The sequence below is a fragment of the Crassostrea angulata genome, chromosome 10 (assembly GCF_025612915.1).
Source record: "Crassostrea angulata isolate pt1a10 chromosome 10, ASM2561291v2, whole genome shotgun sequence".
Taxonomy (NCBI): Eukaryota; Metazoa; Mollusca; class Bivalvia; order Ostreida; family Ostreidae; genus Magallana; species Magallana angulata.
In genome coordinates, this window is record NC_069120.1 from 23,829,199 (window position 1) to 23,849,085 (window position 19,887).

Sequence of the window (19,887 nt, forward strand, 5' to 3'; positions counted from 1 at the left end):
CCCTTTAAGGGATTCTGGGTTGGATTTCATTTGTCAAACCGACCTACGCTGAATGCTTCGATTGACCTTTGGTATAACGTACCGGCTACTTGCTTCATTTGACTTGGAAAGGTTCGCCGGTATGAATCTCACAATTCAAATGGTGATGAAAAATGAAGATCTTTGTTATTAAATCAGCACGCATGTTGATTGAACGCATTGATTTAACAAATTTATGGAATTTTGCCCAGAAGACACTAAGAATATCAGTATTTTTGTACTTTTGGCGAAATGGCGTTGCTAAATATAACAGTTCTATAAATTTTTTTCCATTTCGCCGTATAACCGGCGCATATCGGCCTAAGCCGATATAGGACAAAAGAAGTCCGCCCATGACAATCATGCTGCTAATTTTATTCAAATTTGAAACATAAAATTTCTTTTTAAAGACTGTTAACTCTAATTCGTCTTAAAGGATGATTTATTGTCATAAAATACCTTTAGTTATAATTAGTATTCATTTCAGTGTCTGTAAGTAACACATAGGTCCCATGTATGAATAGCAGTACAAACATTTGTAACATTAAAAAAAAAACTTATTCGCACAGCAAATTCTAACAATGACTATTTCATTTTACAATCCAATTTACAAGGAGATTCACTGAAATGGTTGGCTTGGGGGAATGTGGGCAAAATTGTAAGGTTGGATTTTTTTTAAAATTTTCATTTATTTACATTTCATTCCCAATAACAAAAATTCAAGTTTCCAGAAAAATAAAAACCTAATCTTATCTGTTTTGTACTATCTTAAACATCGTCGGAGCCCACGGTTTTTCTATCTGTTACACTGCTTTTTTTTATGGATACGATCGTCTTCAGGTCATTGCCCCTACGGGTTGAAAGTAGTGTAACGGATAGAAAACCCGTGGGTCCCGACGATGTATCTTTTGAGTGGCACGAATTTACATCGGGATCGTGATTTCAACCTTTCTGTCTTAGCAACCATTCAACAAGTTACGTAACATCCGGGGAAAACACACACAAAACAGAAATGGCTAAAGCAGCAGCAACAAAAGAAAAAGATCCTTTAAATTTCGTTCACCAAAATGCAATTTTATGTGAAACGATTACAAAGGAACAACGGCATCAAAAACTGTACACAAATTACAGCGTAAACCCATTTAAGAAAAGTAAGTTCAACGATCGCTACACAGGGGCCCGTCACGAAGTTTTTTCAACCTTTTATATCTACCACCTCTATACAATAAAAGTGTTTTTTATTGTTTAGAGGTGGTAGATATAAAAGGTTGAAAAAAACTTTCGTGACGAGCCCCTGTGATCGCTATGTGAAAGTTTTAATTTACATGTATCTAACTTTTTAAAGAGGTTAAGTTGTCCTATAGTATGATTTGTTTCTTTTATTCTGCATTGTGACTGTCATGAAACAAGGTCATGGTTAAACCACGTTTTCGTTTAATATAGTGGGTTTTTTTTATAGAAACAAAAGAAAACTGGCACATTCGGAGAGGGTCATGCTATATAGTTATGGGCTCTAAAAACTGTAATTTTGGGGGGAAGTAAACATAAAGGAAATAATCAAAAATGTCAAATCTGAATTTTGGCGATGTTTTGATTAATGGCATAAGAAAAAATGATAAATTTACTGGAAATGAATGTACATGTAACTGGTTGTTGTTGATATTGTCTAAGATATGATCGAAAGAGTTATATACGTTAATCACTATGTCACATCCAAAGTAATATGGGCATGTGTTAAGACAAACAAAACCATATGAATTAATAATTTAATTCTGGTTGTAACGCGGCATTTGATTGGATAGAAAAATTTAGTTAAATTTGTATAACCTGGTTTGCACGTCACAAGACACGTCACAATGCACCAACGTACCAATTCACTTGACATTACGTTTGAATTTTGAACAGATTTTTATCATTTTTAAAAGTAAAACGGACTCAATTTGTACAGCAAATTCCAGAAAATTAAATTATAAGGAATGAACTCAATATCTACCCAAGTTATACTCGTATAACCTGGGTTGGAGCAATTTACGCTTTTTTATAATCCACTTCGCGGATTATAAAGCGTAAATTGCCCCAACCCAGGTTATACGAGTATAACTTGGGTAGACATTGAGTTCATTTCTTAAATAATATGTATATATCTTCCTGGTATAGTCCACTTTCATGGGTAAAATATGAAAAAGTATCTGGTAAACTAAGTTGTTGCATCACAACAACAAATATTGATGGATGTGTATACTAGTATAAATACATGGCGTGACCCAATAATCTTTAGATGCATTCCTTCTTTAGCCAACTGAAATATTTAAGAGTTACAATGAAAACTTAGTTTGCATCACAAGTAAGGTGATGATATGGGCATGCATCTAGCTGGTATATACAAAACCAGTTTCAGCACAGTAATATACTACTGTAACTTGTGCCTTTACATAATTAATTATTTTGTTATTTCTATGTAATAACTATATTGCTTATAAATCAATGCATTAATAGAAATTGAAATGATTTTTTTAACAGTTCATGTCATCACTGGGAAACCCAATTCTAGACATGACACGGAGGAGGGTGAAGAAGACAGTGAGTAGACATCTTTTTTTTTTCTTATATACTGTAAATGTTGTTTAATATTAAATGAAGTATTTCAAACATCATAAAACTCTTATCCAACCAGATCAAATTTTAAACTCCCTTTTATTGAATGTGTAATAAATATAAGTTTCTCACTGATAAAGCATAGGTTTATCAAATAACGGTAGCAGTATATACCGGTATATATATAATTTTATCTTTCACCATTGGTTCATGTTCTTTAAATTGATTCCCTGGCTGGTTGATTGTGGTCAAAACCTGAAAACTTGAAACAACCAAAATACCTTTAGAACAGGTATTGTTCAGGCCAAAGGCTTTCACTCTCACTTACCAGAGTATATGTACATTGTAATGAATACAATATAAAATTTGAACCAAGTAACTTACTTAGCTATATACATGGAGTACAGGGAAATTTTTGCCCCTTTTTATTTTTGCCCTACTGGCCCTCATCGACAGGAGGGTAATTCTAATCAAGGTTAATTAAAAACTGCAAATGTTTTTTTCGTGCAACCACAGCTGACAATATAAATAAAAGGAGCTTGTAAAGGTTCAATTTTAACCAGTCTGTGTTAGGGTGAATTTATAATGGGGTAAAATCTTTTACAGGTCACTTCAAAAATGTTATCAAAAGAGCCAATCAAGAACCAGTAAAGAAGTATGTCTACCCCCAAACAGAGTCCCAGGAAATCGGATGGATTACCAAGCCCCTGGTAAGGCTGTCTCAAAGCAAATTCTTTATCATTTTGAATTTTAATCTTCAGCTTATAATAAGCAAACTGATATAAAATGAAGTTAAATTTATTGAGAAAAAAACATCGATTTTATAATGTGTATTTTTTAACATGAAAATCATGTGTAATGCACAACAGTTTAATGGATTATCAAATATTTTCAGATTGACTCAGATAGATCGGATCGCAGGCTTAACTTTTACAGACAGAATACTCCTATCACCAAATATATGGATGCCGCATGGAGAGTTAAGGAACAAACAGAAAATATGAACTAGGAATTAGTACAGTTTTAATTTACACGCCTCTATTCATTTGTTGAAATCATCGATATCACTGAAATTGTTATTGTGTGTTGAAGTGCATGACAAAGTCACATCCTATTATATGCAGGATAATCTGCAATACTGTACATAAAAAAAACAGGTGCTGTGTCAAAGTCATGTCTAATTTTAGATGTTATTTGTTATAATAAATGCGGGTTTTCAAGAACATGTACAAAAGCCTGTTACCACAAATGTATTGTAATAATTTTTCAAATAAATTTTAACACATACACAATGTTTTAAATCGTTTATTCATTTCTTTAATTAGGTTGAAAATTACATTAGATTTTAATTACATTAGATTTTATGCATAATGATGTATGCATCTGATGAAGTGATGAGAGATGGTATATTGACACTTTAATGTAAGAGAAAAATATTATACATGTAACAAAATACCGTAATGCATTTCTTTACCAACCCTAGAAATGTTATCACAGACACTGACTGATTCAATGTACAGGTACTTGTATCTAAACTGATTTCAAAGTCTCTCGTGAAGATTTACAAAGCAGTTTAAAAATTGAAATCAGAACACATAATTCAGCAGCACCTTGTTCATTTCCTTGACACTTCCCTACAACAAAACAACTCTTATTCTTCACTTCTTTCTACTTTTGGCTTTTTGTCTCCGTGCTTTACCAGGTCTCTTGTTCTTGTTACCCTAAAAAAGGATGAGATGATGTAAACCAATAAGTTAATTGACTGTCTACCATCCAGAGAGTCAGTTGTGAGTGATTATTATAAATAATGCTATTAAGGGTGATTGCACATATTAAAATTAATGCTATGGATTGCAATGTTCTCTCATTTTCAGTGGTTACCTGTGTTGCTGTCCACTGAGTTACCAATAGTAGTAGATATAAATTGAACTCCATTTCATTTAACACAATATATTTCCGTTTCAATTTTTAGTAAATTCTAACATTTGTTGCCATTATGGTTGTACATGTCTATAGATATAATTGAGCACATAACTAAGTGGTCATAGGCGTTAGGCCATTAACCCAAAAAGGTCACCGTTTTCAAGTTATCCTGCAATGGACTAATGTCCCATCCAGGGGGAGCCAATGACTCTCATCTGCTTAGCACCACAGTAAACCTGGGATAAGCACCAGCCTGATGCTCCTTCATGGCTCAGAAAAAGTTTTTTTTAATAGAAAAAGTTTAACTAGAACTGCTATACATACGGGTTTAGGTTTTCCTTTTCCTGTCTTTCCTGGTTTCTTCTGGTTGATATTGGGGTTAAACTCTGACATGTCTAGAGCACTGCTTTTAGTATTCATTTTAGACCTCTTCTTCTGTCCTCCAAATCCAAACTTCTTGTTTTTGAACTCTCTCTTTTTGTTTGGCCTAAAGTAAAACAATATTAAATCTAGTTTCTAATGTCTGTATCTGCAAGCAACCATATTCGCCATTAAAATACTAAAAATAATTTGGTTACACTTGATTCACATGACTAGACATTTCTTATTATTCTGATCTTTAAACACAACAAATTTGCTACTTGTGAGTGGATAGAAAAACAAGACCTTTACAAAACACACGTATACATGAACTCCTACATTTACTCAATTTACAATAGCCATATATTAGTAAAGCTTTTGGGATCATACCGAAGATTATCTGCACTTTTCTTATTCTGACTGTTTTTCTTCTCCCCGGGCAAATTTTCCAAGAAATCCAGTTTATCTTTCTGACCCTTGCGGTACTTCTTGACAGCATCCAGCATTTCTTTCTTTTCCTTCTGTCTTTTCTGAATAACTTCTATTTGAACCTACATAAAAAAATAAATATCTTGTAAACAATCCTACACAGCTATGGTAAGGCTGTCCGAAGCTAAAATTAATGTATTATCGAAAAGGGGTACTCTCAAAGCAATTTAAGAGGGAATATTTCTTGACATTTTTATAACACAAATTAACAGCATTATCCAACACTTTGATGCATTCTTGTTATGTCATCTGCACTTCCTAATTACGTAAAATGCGTATCTTACCACGGCAAATGATCTATATGGATCACATCGGTGCAAGTGATTTATGAGATTATATCAAAAGTATTTTTATGCTTTATAAAAAATCTTTTGATAAGACATGTATTTTGTAGATTTTGCGAGGGCTTCATAAAAATATTTCTTCAATTTAAAATATCATCAAAACATTTGGCCCCATCCTCAAATTTAGGCACATTTTTACTTCTTTAGTGTGATTAACACAAAATTGGGCCGATTAGTAAGTCTTATCCAGCATGATTCAGATTGGTACCGGTACTTATTTTCTCTCCCAATATCACACAAAATATACAAAGATTGTACCGGTATTGACTTTTTACTTGTGCCAAGCTGTTTTTATCTCCATGTTTTAGTTGTGGTAGGGAGAGTCTTCAAACCATTATTTTATAAATAGTTGTTTACCTATCATAAAGCTTTAAAGCTGCTAATTATTTTATAATAAATATTGATAATATTGAGATCAGTATCACTAGTAATAATGACAGCATCTATGTAAAGGAAACAATTGGTTTTATTATCATAATGTCCGATAAAATTTACCTTTAATAATTACATGTACAATTATTAAAATTCCCGAGAAATATCAAAAGGAATGCAGATAGTGATGTCAAATTTAATTATGATGTCATTTCGTATGAATTAGTACAAACAATTGACTTTCTACAAATCGCTGTGAATTCAATGGCGGAAGCCTTAACATACCAGCTAATCCCTCATATTAATTTCCAGCATAAAGTCACACTTTGGGATAGATATGATTTATTTATTATTGTACTTGTAGTAAATAGAGCTTCTTTATACTTACTTTTTTGCCATATTTTCTGAGTTCTCTGAGTTTCTTGGCTTTTTCAGATCTTTCTATGGCTGTCTGTTTCTCCACTAGTTTCTCCCTGACCTAAAATAGAATTAAGGTACATTGTGCATGCAATCCTTCAACATTTTATATTTTCTAAATTCATCAATTCTTAATATACATTTTACATGCAATCCTTCAACATTTTATATTTTTTAATTTCATCAATTCTTAATATTGTAATACTACCGTAAACTTCATTACAACCCATTAATATTTAGCAAATGCTTTATCCAAATTACAAAAGAAACCCATCAAAATTATCTAATTCTTAAATGAAGAACAAAATGATGTATGGAATCTTAGTTTGTAAGTTATTGTCACTCATATAATATACACCATACCACATACAGTAAAATACAGTTATAGCGAACACGCTTATAATGAATTGACGCTTACAGCGAAGTGATTTTCATTTCCCAAGTCTCTATTTCATGTTGTAAACTTAACGGGTATAACGAATTATGCTTATAACGAAGTAAAATTGCCTGTCCCTGGGACTTCGTTATAAGCGTGTTTTACTGTATATAATGTACCAGTATTCAAATTTCAGTTTACCCGTTTCATATGATCGTCTGATTTAGCCATCTGTGCAAAGAAGTCCTCTGGTCTTTTCGTGGGTATGCTCATACTATGGAGTCTTGGTATTGCCTCAAGGACAGTGGCCTGTGCCTGACAATAGCTGAGAAAAGAAATATTAAAATAATGGCACAGCTAATATCAAAGTTCATGTTGTTCACAAATGATATCATTTTACAAATCGAATAGGGTTTCTTTTTTCCGTTTTCAAAAAAAAAGAAGAAAGTTTGCAATTCTTCTTAGAAAAGATTACATTTAAAATTGATCTATTCCAATAGTTTTCATGAAATAAAATAAATTTAGTCTTGGAGGTCCCAGATTAACTAAGGAAGTATTCTTTTAAACTTTAATGGAACAATGTTAAATTATTTATTTAGTTTTATTCCTTTTTCAACACTTTAAGATCGTATCTATCCTTACTACTGAATGAAACTAACAGTTTTTGTCGTTGTCATTTTCATATTGTAAAAAAGATTATTTTTATACAATGAAAATAACAACCAAAACTACTATTGTGTGTTATCTCCCTTACAAATTATTTTGTAATTTTGATTTAAATGAAAAACATTGAAAATTTCAAATTTTGTAATGAATTTCTGCTTAAATGAATGAAAAGCTTTTGCAAGGGCAAATTACATTGAAATATTATAATGACAGTACAATCTCAGACACATACAATCTCAGTTCTCGCTTGAAATCATCATGGACGTCAGTCTCACTCTGACTGATGAGATCTTTGTGCGTCGTTGCGGGTTTACTGGTCACATCTAAGCGCTCCAACCATGGCAGATTTTTCTTTATCGTCAACAAAGTTTGATTCAGACCTGCCTATAATGATAATTAATGGTTCATAATCACTGTACGTTGAGCACTTTTTAATATTTCATCTTTATTCAAGTGTTTGTTATGTTACATATGCATCAGGAACCTACCTAAAAAATGCAGATTAGCTACAGTGAATGCAAGATATATACAAAGAATCAATGCCTACAGAAGATTCTAGGATAAAAGATTGGAAACCAATGAGGAAAATTTTTTCTGAGATAGAGATGGTAAATGTTTAACTTGACAAAAAAACTGACAAGCTGGTAAATCCTGTTTTGAATTTCAAATGAAATATTTGAATACTGTCATGAAATATTTCAAATCAAATTTACTCCAAGAAACCAACTGTCCAGTCATATCTTAATACTGATTGTTCGCCTAATAAAGAAAAGTCAGATGCACAGTCATCTGAGCCATATCACCACGAGATTATCTCAATTGTAGTAGGATGAATTGGACCAGGCCCAAAATCTCCAAAGCATGTGCTCTATCAACTGATCTATTTGGCAACATAACTGAGCCTGGGTTGAAAAGCAGTAAAGCTACAGTTCATTGCACAATTATCAAGGTACATGAAAAACTTTTATAGTCTGTCCCAAAATATTTATGCAGCACATTTGGACGATTTTTAAATAAAAATACACAGACCTGTGAAAGAAAAGCAATTGAAATCGATGAAAATAACCAAGATATCTTCATTGACACATTTTCATTTTTTACTTGAAATAATTCGCAGGAGCAAAAACAGATTTTTAACGGTAATTTATATTGGGCAGTGTTGACATATATTCATGGACTTTTTATTTTTAACCATGTTTCCAAACCTGGCCATCTTGAGGGGGCATTTCATAGGAGAAATCCTGGGATTTTTTCATGCTATTGAATGAACATCATTTGAACTCCGAGGTATTTAAAAAAATCAAATAATTTAAGGAAATGTGCTGCAAATATCTTGAGACAGTGTATAAATTGAGGAACATAAAAATTGTGCACTGGTATTGGACTTGTTTAGATCCACATGTACTGGCAAGTGGCATATACCAACACATATACATTGTTTAGACATTCTACATATCTCGTTTAAAAACATTCAGGCCCTCTGAAACCAAAATTGGAATTACCGTCCAGTAATTCATATCAATATGATATCCAAAAACTGTGTATACATGCAGCACTTACTGTGTTATTTATTGTTTTAGATGAAGCTGGCAATTCAAGATTCAACCCTGGCCTTAACTTTCCAGCTGCAAATGCTTCTTGTAACTGAAAAGAAAATCACACAATTGTAGTTAATTAAGTAATAAAACCCCTACTGCTAGCTGTTGAGCAAGATGCGTTTTCCACAACTTGTCAATTTTCTTTGGATCTCTTGGCAATATGTATTGTTGTTGAATATATACAAAATATATTTACCTCCTCATCCGAGTCAACACTTGATTCTGATGAAAAAGATTCATCTAAATCCATTGTAAACAATAATGTATTAACTAAATTTTAATCTTACAGTCAGTACAACAAAGTTTCACGTGTTTGTAGTAAACACAAACACTTAACTGACGTGGATTAAATCGGAAAAGAGAGAACCGGGAGTATCGATATCATTATTCCGAAACTACAAGAATGAAAATGTGTCCGTTTTTGAATTCCGTAGCATTGACAACACATAAAGGATATAATTATCACTTTCACTTACACTCAGGTACCAAAAGTATGTCATTTTTTTTTCTTTTCGCTACACATTTCATTGAAAACCATCATTTTTCAACGTAACCACTTGACCGATTTTGAAAAGACTCTGTTTGATAGATTCAGAATTTCTCTAGCTTTTTTGGGGGCATCATATTTAGATATTTTTCCAACCTTATGTTCCTGAGATTTGATGTTAACAATCAAAAGTAAGATTTTTTCGGCTCGCATATTGCAAAAGATATAAAGTAGAGCAGAGACATAAATAACATAACTGTTATTATGTCTCTGTAGAGCTCTTAATTAAAAATATCTTCGTGTTGTGTTTGAAATATCAAATTATACAAACGACTATTTTAATGTTTGTCAAAAATGCAAATTGAATCTACTTTAATCAATATAATATTCTTCAAAATCTTACAAAAACAACTTCAGAAAACCTTTAAAAAAATAAAATAAGTCTTGTTTTCATTGAAATATATCGGGGAAAAATATATATAAAAGATTTGACATACTTTTGGCATGCAAGTGTAGATATGTACATATAACAATTTCATCCAAGTTGGGAGGGGGTAGCATCATTTGATGATACTACATCAATATTCATTTTTCGTTGGGTTTAAAGTTTTTTGTCAATTTTTGATTGCATGTTTTAAGTATAATACATTGCATTTTGGATGACTATTGACCATTATGACATGTAAGATGGGATAGAAAATTGGTTGGTACGAAGTATATAAAAAATCAATTGAAGAAATGCTAAATCACACAAAATATACGATGTATTTTATGGTAAAACCTATAAAACTAAAAATGATAAATGTTTTAATGAGATGTTTATAGACCCCCCCCCCCCCCACTTTTTCACCAAGAAATTAAATGCAATCATGCGCGGATCTAGCGTGAGGGGGGGGGGGTCTCGGACATAACCTCCCCCCTGGAAAATTCAAATTCCTGAAATTCACATAGTAAAATTACCAAAAACATGTCTGGACACCCCTCACCCCCCCCCCCCCCCGAAGTCTAGAATTCTGAAGTAACATAAGCTGAATATGTATAATGTTATGGCACTGACGGAATTACTGCATTTTAACAAAATTTTCATATGCATAAACGACTGGACACAATTTACTATAATATTTGCTCGTACATATCGGCAATGAAGTTTATATATATAGCAGCAATAACAATAAGCAACAACAATATGTGTTTGTGTCAAGAGAATGATAAATCATTTAAATGCGTCTTTCGGATATCGTAACATCTTCATTTGAAATCAGTGAAAAAAGTATCAATTGAATCCATCTTTATTTCATGTGACTTTTGCTCACTAATTAACAGTTGTGTCATGCTGTAAATTTTGAATTTACTGGTTGGGTGTATATACAAAATTTACAACATATCAACTTGTAAAATTTTGTATTTTACAGCATTACAGTTGCACCAGAGATTCGTGTGTATTAAGTCGCGAGTAATTTCATGTTTCTCTGCTTATCTATCTAGAGTTTGATTTGGGTAGATTTAATGCATACAGTTCGTTGGGAATACCAGTATTCTGCAATATAATATTTCAAGCAAATAATATCATCTTAGTCGCGTTTTTCTTGTACTTGATATACATTAACTTGGTATTCTTTAACTTCACCATTATCATTTTTTTGCATACATGTCTGTGTCACAGCGTGAAAAAGAAATTAAACTGTGGTTAAGTAAATGTGAAAATAAAAAAAATCTGTGTTCTTGAAAGATCGCCACTCTCGAAAACTAAACCCAATATCTAATTCGTCATTTGTTAAAAATATTGCATAATCAAATAAATAGATCCACGATTAGACGATAAGTGTAAGTATATTGCGGACATTTATAGAGGTGCATGCACATGCAATATAATCACAGTTAATTAAGCAGACCTATATATAGTTGTGGATTTCAACACCATTCACTAATTCAAAACAGACTTTCATTATCACCAACCAGATTTTTTTTTCTAATAGAAAACATCAGCATTTCGAAAGAGAAATCTTTCAAAACACAAAAACAAGGGTGGAAACAAAAAATACATCGGACACTGGAATCGCATCAATTACCTCGTTTGTAACTACACAAATGTGATGCTTGTCAATCAAACAGAGATAAAAACTGTCCACAGTAAATACGCTTTAATTATCGGTATCAGAATTCTCCCCCGGGATTCATCAGGCCCGAGCTCATGATAATTGATTTAACTGACGGTTTGTCGAATCACTGTGTAAATGGGCATTATCAAACCCCATATGCTCGACAACGGAACCCAAAGCCGCTATTTATCAACACAAGGCCGAAAGAGGTGACTGCCGTGTTCCGCTGGAAAGCGACAAATAATAATGGCTGAACAGCAGGTAATAGATAAGTGAAAGTGATGTAAGATTGCTTATAATTGTCAGAAATAATTACACTTGTAGTAACCCTGCTCTCACGTCTGGTTCCTTCTCTTAACTTTTTCACAGGAACAACATGCTGGAACTTTTTATGCTTCCCGTTTGAGGTAAACTTGTACATTATTACTTCTCAGAGAGAGAGAGAGAGAGAGAGAGAGAGAGAGAGAGAGAGAGAGAGAGAGAGAGAGAGAGGGGGCTTAGAATTCTATTCTTGTTTTATTGAAACTAAAAGATTGATGTGTATTTGTTTTCCAAGGCCAGATTTCAGTAACTAGTAACGAAAAAGGATATACAGTCAAATCTGTCATAATTCTATGTAGTTTGTAAAAAAGCTCATCGATCGTTAGACACATCAATTTACATTGCAATTTACACACTTATTTTCTATTTCCTGGGATGTAAGTTTGTAGCAATGGAGAGTAGCACAGTTCCTCTCCGCCATGCAAACTTACAAGGGAACGTCAAATTACCGCGGAGGTTTGCGGTGCCCGGAAGTTGTGAAACGTCGACGGACCGGATGGAGGATCTAGCTCGGGCTATGACTTGGGTCAGACAAGAACTGGTGAGAGTATATGGCGTAAAAGAGCCCCGGCAAGATCGTTAACGAAAAGTTACACTCATTTCGTTGGTTTCTTTGAGATATTTATGAATTTTATACTCATAAGGTCGAAAATTATTACAATTACACCTAATAGATAAAAAGTTTGTTTGGTCGAAATAATAACTACAATGTATATTGATCTGGTTTATAGAGATTAACGTCATATTATGTACGTCAGTAGGACCTCAAGCAAAAAAGCTCAACATATCAGGAACTAAATATTGAAAGCTAGCAAACCATTATGATGTTTTCCGAACATAAGTAGGTTTTGCTAGTCGATATATTTATGCTTTGAGGAAGTTTCAATGATGATTCAACTTGCATCAGTGTTATACTGAGTAGACCATATAGTTGTTGTTTTCCTTATAACTGCAAAACATTCTAAGCAGAATGGAAAACAATAAAAATGTACATATTCTGTACAAGTTAATGAAACATATTGTTTTCATTAATTTTCGCAATGATTGCCTGATTGTAGATACAGTTACGTCAGCATGACATCCTTCTAAAGAGACAATTTTGCGACATACAGCACACAATACGGTCCTTACAAAAAAATCGTGTTCCACGTCACGTAATTATGTCTTCTACCTCAAGTCTTCAGTCGACCGCCAGCAGTGTTGACATCACAATGGAGAATTATGGGGTGAGGACGGCGACTAGTGCTACTCTGCTACAAGAGTGTGAGGACACTGTGGACGAAACGTTTTCTTTCGGACGACCTCGAACTTCGTCAATGAAAACGACACGTGATCTTGCTGCGCTTGCGCGTAGAAGAGGAAGTAAAGAAATGATATGACGTCATTCAGATACGGATTGTATGTGCACACAGACTGGACTACTAAGGTAGTTTCACCATTGCACTTAGCAAGAACACTGGGCTACGTAGAGGGGATATGAAGCAGATATCTTGCATATTGTATTGTTTATGTACATGTGTATATCTTTTCGAATGTAAAAGAAAGCGAACAATGTCATAAAAATGCAAAAAGAACTGCAGTTGTCGCCAAATGTTTTGCTTAAGGAAAATTTGTGCTGTTAGATTCTGTTTTAACTAGCATCCACAACAAGAATTTGTTATCCATTAAACAAAAAACAAACAACACTTTACCATGATTTTAAAACCAAGTCTAAATTGGTCTTATCAGACTCTGATAACAACAGAAATCGATCTACCAGTTGCTTTTGTTTTTGGGTCTTTTAATCATAAATACATTATTCAAGTTGCGTTCCACGCAAATTTTGCAGACCAAGCGCAAAAAAGCACTAAATTGAAATCCGGCACTAATTTTAAGTATATGCCAACTTCCCAAAGGATCACTGTACTTGTTAAACTTTTACTTAACATCAATGTGAAAAACCCAATGAACAATACCGATGTCTATAATGAAGCAAGTTATGCAATTTTTGACATTTTACGCAATCTGACAACAGTAAAAAAGTTTGGAAAGGAATTTTGCACTAATCGACATTGTTCATTATGTAAGGTTCCGATTTCAAGTCAGTAGAATTTTGATCGTTATGCGCATGACTCATTGCATATGTGACAATTAAACCCACACTTCTGCTACAAGATGGATCAAATTTTATATTTTAAAATTACTGACCTTAATATATTTCTGAAGATGTGCATCGAAAGTGCCTTTGCAACATTACTATATTAAATAAAAACTCTGATTCTGAACATATTCTTAAAATACATTGTATAGGATTTTAGTAAACATCATTGTTGGAATAGGCCATAAATTTGTCAATGATATATAATACGCCGGTTGTCGGACTTTGAAGTAAGTTTGATAATGAGCTATGATACACTTGTTGGTATGAAACAAGCTATGACACACTGGTTGTTTGACTATGATAATCTTGTAATGAGCTATGATATTTTTGTTATATGACTATTATGTATTCATAATCTGGTAATGTTGTTCTTGGATTATTTGATAGTGAGCCATGGTACGGGCTATGATGATCGTGTAATTTAACAAAGGTGCACTGATTCTTTGGTATATTTTGGTTGTTGGGGATGTAATAATCGGCAAATGAACCTTGATACACTTGTTTGGTTTTTTTTTTTTGGGGGGGGGGGGGGTTGCTAAAACGCGGAACGGAAAACGGACGGAAAGTGGAACTTAACGGAAAGCGGGAAATACTATGACGTTTATCGCTTAAATATTGTATAGATCGGACACAAACTATTTACTTGGTATCATCTATTCATATTTTATGAATGATTGTTATCAAAAGATTGCTTAGTTATTTGATATCATTCTTACGAATGTCTATCAACTAAATAATTGCATTCAATTTGCTTTATAAAATACGAAACGGAAAAATGAAGTGTACACATTGTAATTAAAGCTATTAAAATAACTTTTTAAATTATTTTCCTTTTGTAATATTGTTGGAATAATAGTGAAGGGTAGTTTGGTTGAAACGTTTGCTTCTGTTTTTCATGACTTCGAAACTTGCTTGGGATTTCAAACTTATTTTAAAAAATTCAAACATGATGTACTCTCATCCACATTGAAATTTTAGTGATCCATACTACATGTATTTTAAAAATTTATTTTTAAATTTAAGATTTACGAGGTTTTTCTCACAGAATCATTTTATTGGATCACTTACGTTCTAGATGTCCTGCAATCTCTTTTCTTTCTTCTAATATCGGCGTTCGTTGTCTACATCTTTACCGTTTTAGATTACTTATACCTAGTATTTTAGGTATGACAGTTTCTTTACGTTTACCTACATAATTGTACATTCCTGCAACTTAATCCGAATAGAGAGCTGGATATGTTGTTTAGTTTGATAAACTTGGAGTCTTGGACTATTGGTCAAAGCATGCAATGCATACATTTTCTAAATAAATAAACTTGAATTTGGATAACATTTTGAACAATATTAAAAAATAACATATAGTACATCGTTTTTAGCTTGTTTGACACATCTGTCAAGTAAGTTACATTATAGCGAGCGCAGCTCGCCGGCGCGTGTGCGCGGGAAAAAGAACGAGCTAAACCTACAGTTCATCAAACAAAATTTTTTGTTACGTCCCATAATGCTCTCTAATGTTTTCACCCGTGGTGCTATGCCAAAAATGGCCGACTTTTAACTCGTAATTTACAGTGACTTAAAGTTTGAAGACACGTTTTGAGTACCGCATATGCTTTGGCGAGACTCAAAAGATTTGTTACATGCTTCCATACCTCCGTAATGAGTCGAGAAACGTAAACAAAGACGAACAAAGTCATGGATGACGTCACAGTGCACTCGCGCTATATTTCCCGCGATAAATTTAGAGGTGGATCAAACATCTGTAATGCGTGTACTAGCTATTTCAGTACAGACTGCGATACCTGCCTCATTGACGTATGATTTGTTTTTAATTTTTTTTAATATAGAGATTTTATGTATATATATTAGCAAGAGCCATACTTTACTGTCATATCGATCCATTTTTAAGCTGATTGTGCATGAATGAGTAGGGAGGAAATAAACAATAGGACATTTTGAAATAAATTAAAAAGGAATAAATTAAAAAAATAAACAGTTAAAAAAATTATGTAGATATGGGATATAGTCAGACCATTAAATTTAAAAGTGGGAAATTACACACCTACAAACAGGTACCGGTCTCTCTCTCTCTCTCTCTCTCTCTCTCTCTGGGAAGTGGGTTGCGCTGTATGTATCATAACCATTAAAATTAGTACCTTTGGCATACTTATTGTAGAGCAATATACTCTCTCAAAAATTCTTTGACGTTCGTTGATACCTAAATAAAACTATAAGTTGACAATGATGCAAGGTATGTGTATAATTCTTGCTGCGCTCGCCAGAACGGTAGCACCGTAAAACATATTAGCGAGCGCAGCTCGCCGGCGCGCAGCGCCGGCTAGCGAAGCGAGCTCTAAGAACCAGTGTGCGCGGGAAAAAGAACGAGCTAAACCTACAGTTCATCAAACAAAATTTTTTGTCTACGTCCCATAATGCTCTCTAATGTTTTCACCCGTGGTGCTATGCCAAAAATGGCCGACTTTTAACTCGTAATTTACGGTGTCTTAAGGTTTGAAGACACGTTTTGAGTACCGCATTAGCTTTGGCGAGACTCAGAAGATTTGTTACATGCTTCCATACCTTCGTATTGAGTCGAGAAACGTAAACAAAGACGAACAAAGTCATTGATGACGTCACACTGCACTCGCGCTATATTTCCCGCGATAAATTTAGAGGTGGATCAAACATCTGTAATGAGTCTACTGGCTATTTCAGTATAGTCTCCGACACATGCCTCATTGACATATCTTTTTTTAATATAGAGATTTTATATATATATACTAGCAAGAGCCATACTTTACTGCCATATTGATCCATTTTTAAACTAATTGTGCATGCATGTACAGTAGGCAGGTAAGTATATGAGTAGGGAGGAAATAAACAATAGGGCATTTTGAACTAAATAAAAAGGAATAAAATAAAAAAAAATAAACAAGTAAAAAAATTATGTAGATATTGCATATAGTCAGACCATTTAATTTAAAAGTGGGAAATTACACACCTACAAACAGGTACAGGGCTCTCTCTCTCTCTCTCTCTCTCTCTCTCTCTCTCTCTCTCTCTCTCTCTCTCTCTCTCTCTCTCTCTCTCTCTCTCTCTCTCTCTCTGGGTAGGGGGTTGCGCTGTATGTATCATAACCATTAAAATTAGTACCTTTGGCATACTTAATGTAGAGCAATACTCTCTCAAAAATTCTTTGACGTTCGTTGATACCTAAAACTATAAGTTGACACTGATGCAAGGTACAGTATGTGTAATTCTTTCTGCGCTCGCCAGAACGGTAGCACCGTAAAACATATTAACATTTTCCGTATTCCATTCCGTTCTGTTTCCGTTCCGCGTTTTAGCTTCACCCGTTTTTGGGCTGTGATGTTATGTCTGGTACATGGGTTGTAGGACCATTTTTCATTGTGTTATAATTCTCTGCAATAATATTATGGTTACTGGTCAATGGAGTTATATGGAACGCCATAGCTGCCTTATGTGGCTATTTTATATGTAGATGGTGCTTTATTATATTGTGCTGTGGTTATTTCATGTGAAGATGGTGCTTTATTATATGAAGATGGTGCTTTATTATATGAAGATGGTGCTTTATTATATGAAGATGGTGCCTTATTATATGAAGGTGGTGCTTTATTATATGAAGATGGTGCCTTTTTATGTGAAGATGGTGCTTTATTATATGAAGATGGTGCTTTTTTATATGAAGATGGTGCTTTATTATATGAAGATGGTGCTTTATTATATGAAGATGGTGCTTTTTTATGTGATGGTGCTTTTTAATGTGAAGATGGTCACTCGGAACTTTATTTTTGAAGACTGAGTTAAACATTTACTATCTCGAAATTTTGAAACTAGAACAAAATTGATACAGTTAAAATCCATTTAATACACAATTGCTAGTTTCTCTTTCTTAGCATAATAAGTATTTATGTTACGAGATGAACTGTACGACTTAATCTCAACTGAATTGACAAATATGATTAATTGAATAATACAATATTTTGTCAGTATTTCTTGACATTTTACTTTTGCCTTTACCACTTATAAAAGGGCTTTCTTTGAGCTATATTATAGTATAGTAGACCTTTCCCTGTGACTTAATTTCCCTTACTTTCTCTTCAAGTCAAATCCTATCACCTATAGCTAGGGCATCAGTCTGTTTTAAATCAGATCCTCAATCCGTTCCTTTATTTGTGTTTTTTTTATGATGTTTTGTTTTGAAACACTCAGAATGTGAGCTCTTCCTCCAACTCACCACTTAGGTTAAAGAGGAACGGTCATCAATGACGAAGACCGACTGGGCGATGACAATAACAAAATCAAAGTACTGAAAAACTGACGGGAGTTGATTTTGTCGATGTTTATTTATTTTAAAATCAATGATATGTTATTTTGCATGACAAGTACATGTAGTTTCTAATTTGTATTTGAATTACGCACATTTTCATAATATGAATTTTTGGACTTTTTCGACAAGAATGTCGAGAAACCCCCATAATAATATTTAAAGATAAAATTAATTCAATCAAACTATGTATCAGTAATAGAAATATCTCTCGAAAATTGTATGGATCCAAGCAATTTGAACTCCATGGTCTCGTTCAACCAAACGCTCGGCTGACACCGTAAATCTCCGACAAGCAAGGGAGACTCTCTGCTTGTCGGAGATTTACGGAGACAGCCGAGCGTCGAGTTAAACGATACTATATTGAACTCTGGCGTAGGAATACATACGACAACAAAAAATATCTAAATTGTTCGTACCATTTAAAATCTGACTATTTTCAAGGTATTTATAAATAAGTTTCCTTGAAAAACAATGCTGTAGAATACATTACATCGAATTTATTAATTATGTTCAAGAACTAAGTCTTGTCAGCAGCGATGATTTGTGCTGAGGTCCAAACACTGTTTCACTTTCGGTTTGTCTGAGTAACTGCATAGGAGAGTTCATTAAAATCAACTCCCAATTAAAAGCGGATCAAAGATCTTATTTTAATCAGATTGCTAGGGCATAACCTTCGCTTAAACACAAATAATTATTAAATTCAATTTTCTGCATTTCAGGATAACGTTACTAGGCTTTAATTCTTGTAATATTCCGTCATTATATAGTTGTCACTTATAGGTGTAAGTTCGGTTGGGGTAAAGTCGTACACATGCAGCTAGATCTCCTCGATAGCTTATATACTAATTGTGCTAGAAAAAAGAGGAACTAGCAATATTGTATCAAATGGATTTTGATCGCATCAATTTTTTGTTTTACTTTCAATATTTCGAGATAATACATAAATGGTTAACTCAGTATTCAAAAATAAGAGGAGTTCCGAGTGATCACCTTCACATTAAAAAGCACCATCATATAAAAAAGCACCATCATATAATAAAGCACCATCTTCACATAAAAAAGCACCTTCACATAAAAAAGCATCATCACATAAAAAAGCACCATCTTCATATAATAAAGCACCATCTTCAAATAATAAAGCACCACCTTTATATAATAAAGCACCATCTTCATATAAAAAAGCACCACCTTCATATAATAAAGCACCACCTTCATATAATAAAGCACCATCTTCATATAAAAAAGCACCACCTTCATATAATAAAGCACCACCTTCATATAATAAAGCACCACCTTCATATAATAAAGCACCATCTTCATATAATAAAGCA

The 19,887-nt window shown here is 33.4% G+C and overlaps 3 protein-coding genes across 3 annotated transcripts; 2 read left to right on the plus strand and 1 right to left on the minus strand.

Annotated features, from left to right (window-relative positions):
* The first annotated feature begins 976 nt into the window (after positions 1-976).
* Positions 977-3,907, plus strand: LOC128167968 (protein FAM183B-like). Its single transcript, XM_052833998.1, has 4 exons — positions 977-1,169; positions 2,539-2,598; positions 3,220-3,323; positions 3,509-3,907. The coding sequence occupies exons 1-4, from the start codon at positions 1,031-1,033 to the stop codon at positions 3,620-3,622; spliced, it is 417 nt and encodes a 138-aa protein (XP_052689958.1). The 5' UTR covers positions 977-1,030; the 3' UTR covers positions 3,623-3,907.
* A 110-nt stretch (positions 3,908-4,017) lies between these two features.
* Positions 4,018-9,511, minus strand: LOC128167967 (probable rRNA-processing protein EBP2). Its single transcript, XM_052833996.1, has 8 exons — positions 9,355-9,511; positions 9,121-9,204; positions 7,793-7,944; positions 7,096-7,219; positions 6,490-6,579; positions 5,287-5,447; positions 4,861-5,023; positions 4,018-4,334 (listed from the first exon to the last, which is right to left on the minus strand). The coding sequence occupies exons 1-8, from the start codon at positions 9,406-9,408 to the stop codon at positions 4,272-4,274; spliced, it is 891 nt and encodes a 296-aa protein (XP_052689956.1). The 5' UTR covers positions 9,409-9,511; the 3' UTR covers positions 4,018-4,271.
* Positions 9,512-11,867: 2,356 nt separating this feature from the next.
* Positions 11,868-14,705, plus strand: LOC128168166 (uncharacterized). The gene is made up of 4 exons (XM_052834282.1): positions 11,868-12,005; positions 12,114-12,151; positions 12,448-12,606; positions 13,124-14,705. Exons 3-4 carry the CDS (start codon positions 12,457-12,459, stop codon positions 13,442-13,444), a joined length of 471 nt encoding a protein of 156 aa, XP_052690242.1. The 5' UTR covers positions 11,868-12,005; positions 12,114-12,151; positions 12,448-12,456; the 3' UTR covers positions 13,445-14,705.
* Positions 14,706-19,887: the final 5,182 nt, after the last annotated feature.

What these genes read in the sequence shown, in the direction of transcription:
- LOC128167968 (XM_052833998.1), top strand. Translation starts at nt 1,031, where the DNA reads ATGGCTAAAGCAGCAGCAACAAAAGAAAAAGATCCTTTAAATTTCGTT. An exon ending in CGTAAACCCATTTAAGAAAA is followed by an intron (nt 1,170 to 2,538) that starts GTAAGTTCAACG and finishes TTTTTTTAACAG; the next exon opens with TTCATGTCATCACTGGGAAA. An exon ending in GATGGATTACCAAGCCCCTG is followed by an intron (nt 3,324 to 3,508) that starts GTAAGGCTGTCT and finishes AAATATTTTCAG; the next exon opens with ATTGACTCAGATAGATCGGA.
- LOC128168166 (XM_052834282.1), top strand. Translation starts at nt 12,457, where the DNA reads ATGGAGAGTAGCACAGTTCCTCTCCGCCATGCAAACTTACAAGGGAAC. An exon ending in CTTGGGTCAGACAAGAACTG is followed by an intron (nt 12,607 to 13,123) that starts GTGAGAGTATAT and finishes GCCTGATTGTAG; the next exon opens with ATACAGTTACGTCAGCATGA.
- LOC128167967 (XM_052833996.1), bottom strand. Translation starts at nt 9,408, where the DNA reads ATGGATTTAGATGAATCTTTTTCATCAGAATCAAGTGTTGACTCGGAT. An exon ending in GTGTTGACTCGGATGAGGAG is followed by an intron (nt 9,205 to 9,354) that starts GTAAATATATTT and finishes TTTTCTTTTCAG; the next exon opens with TTACAAGAAGCATTTGCAGC. An exon ending in CTAAAACAATAAATAACACA is followed by an intron (nt 7,945 to 9,120) that starts GTAAGTGCTGCA and finishes TTATCATTATAG; the next exon opens with GCAGGTCTGAATCAAACTTT.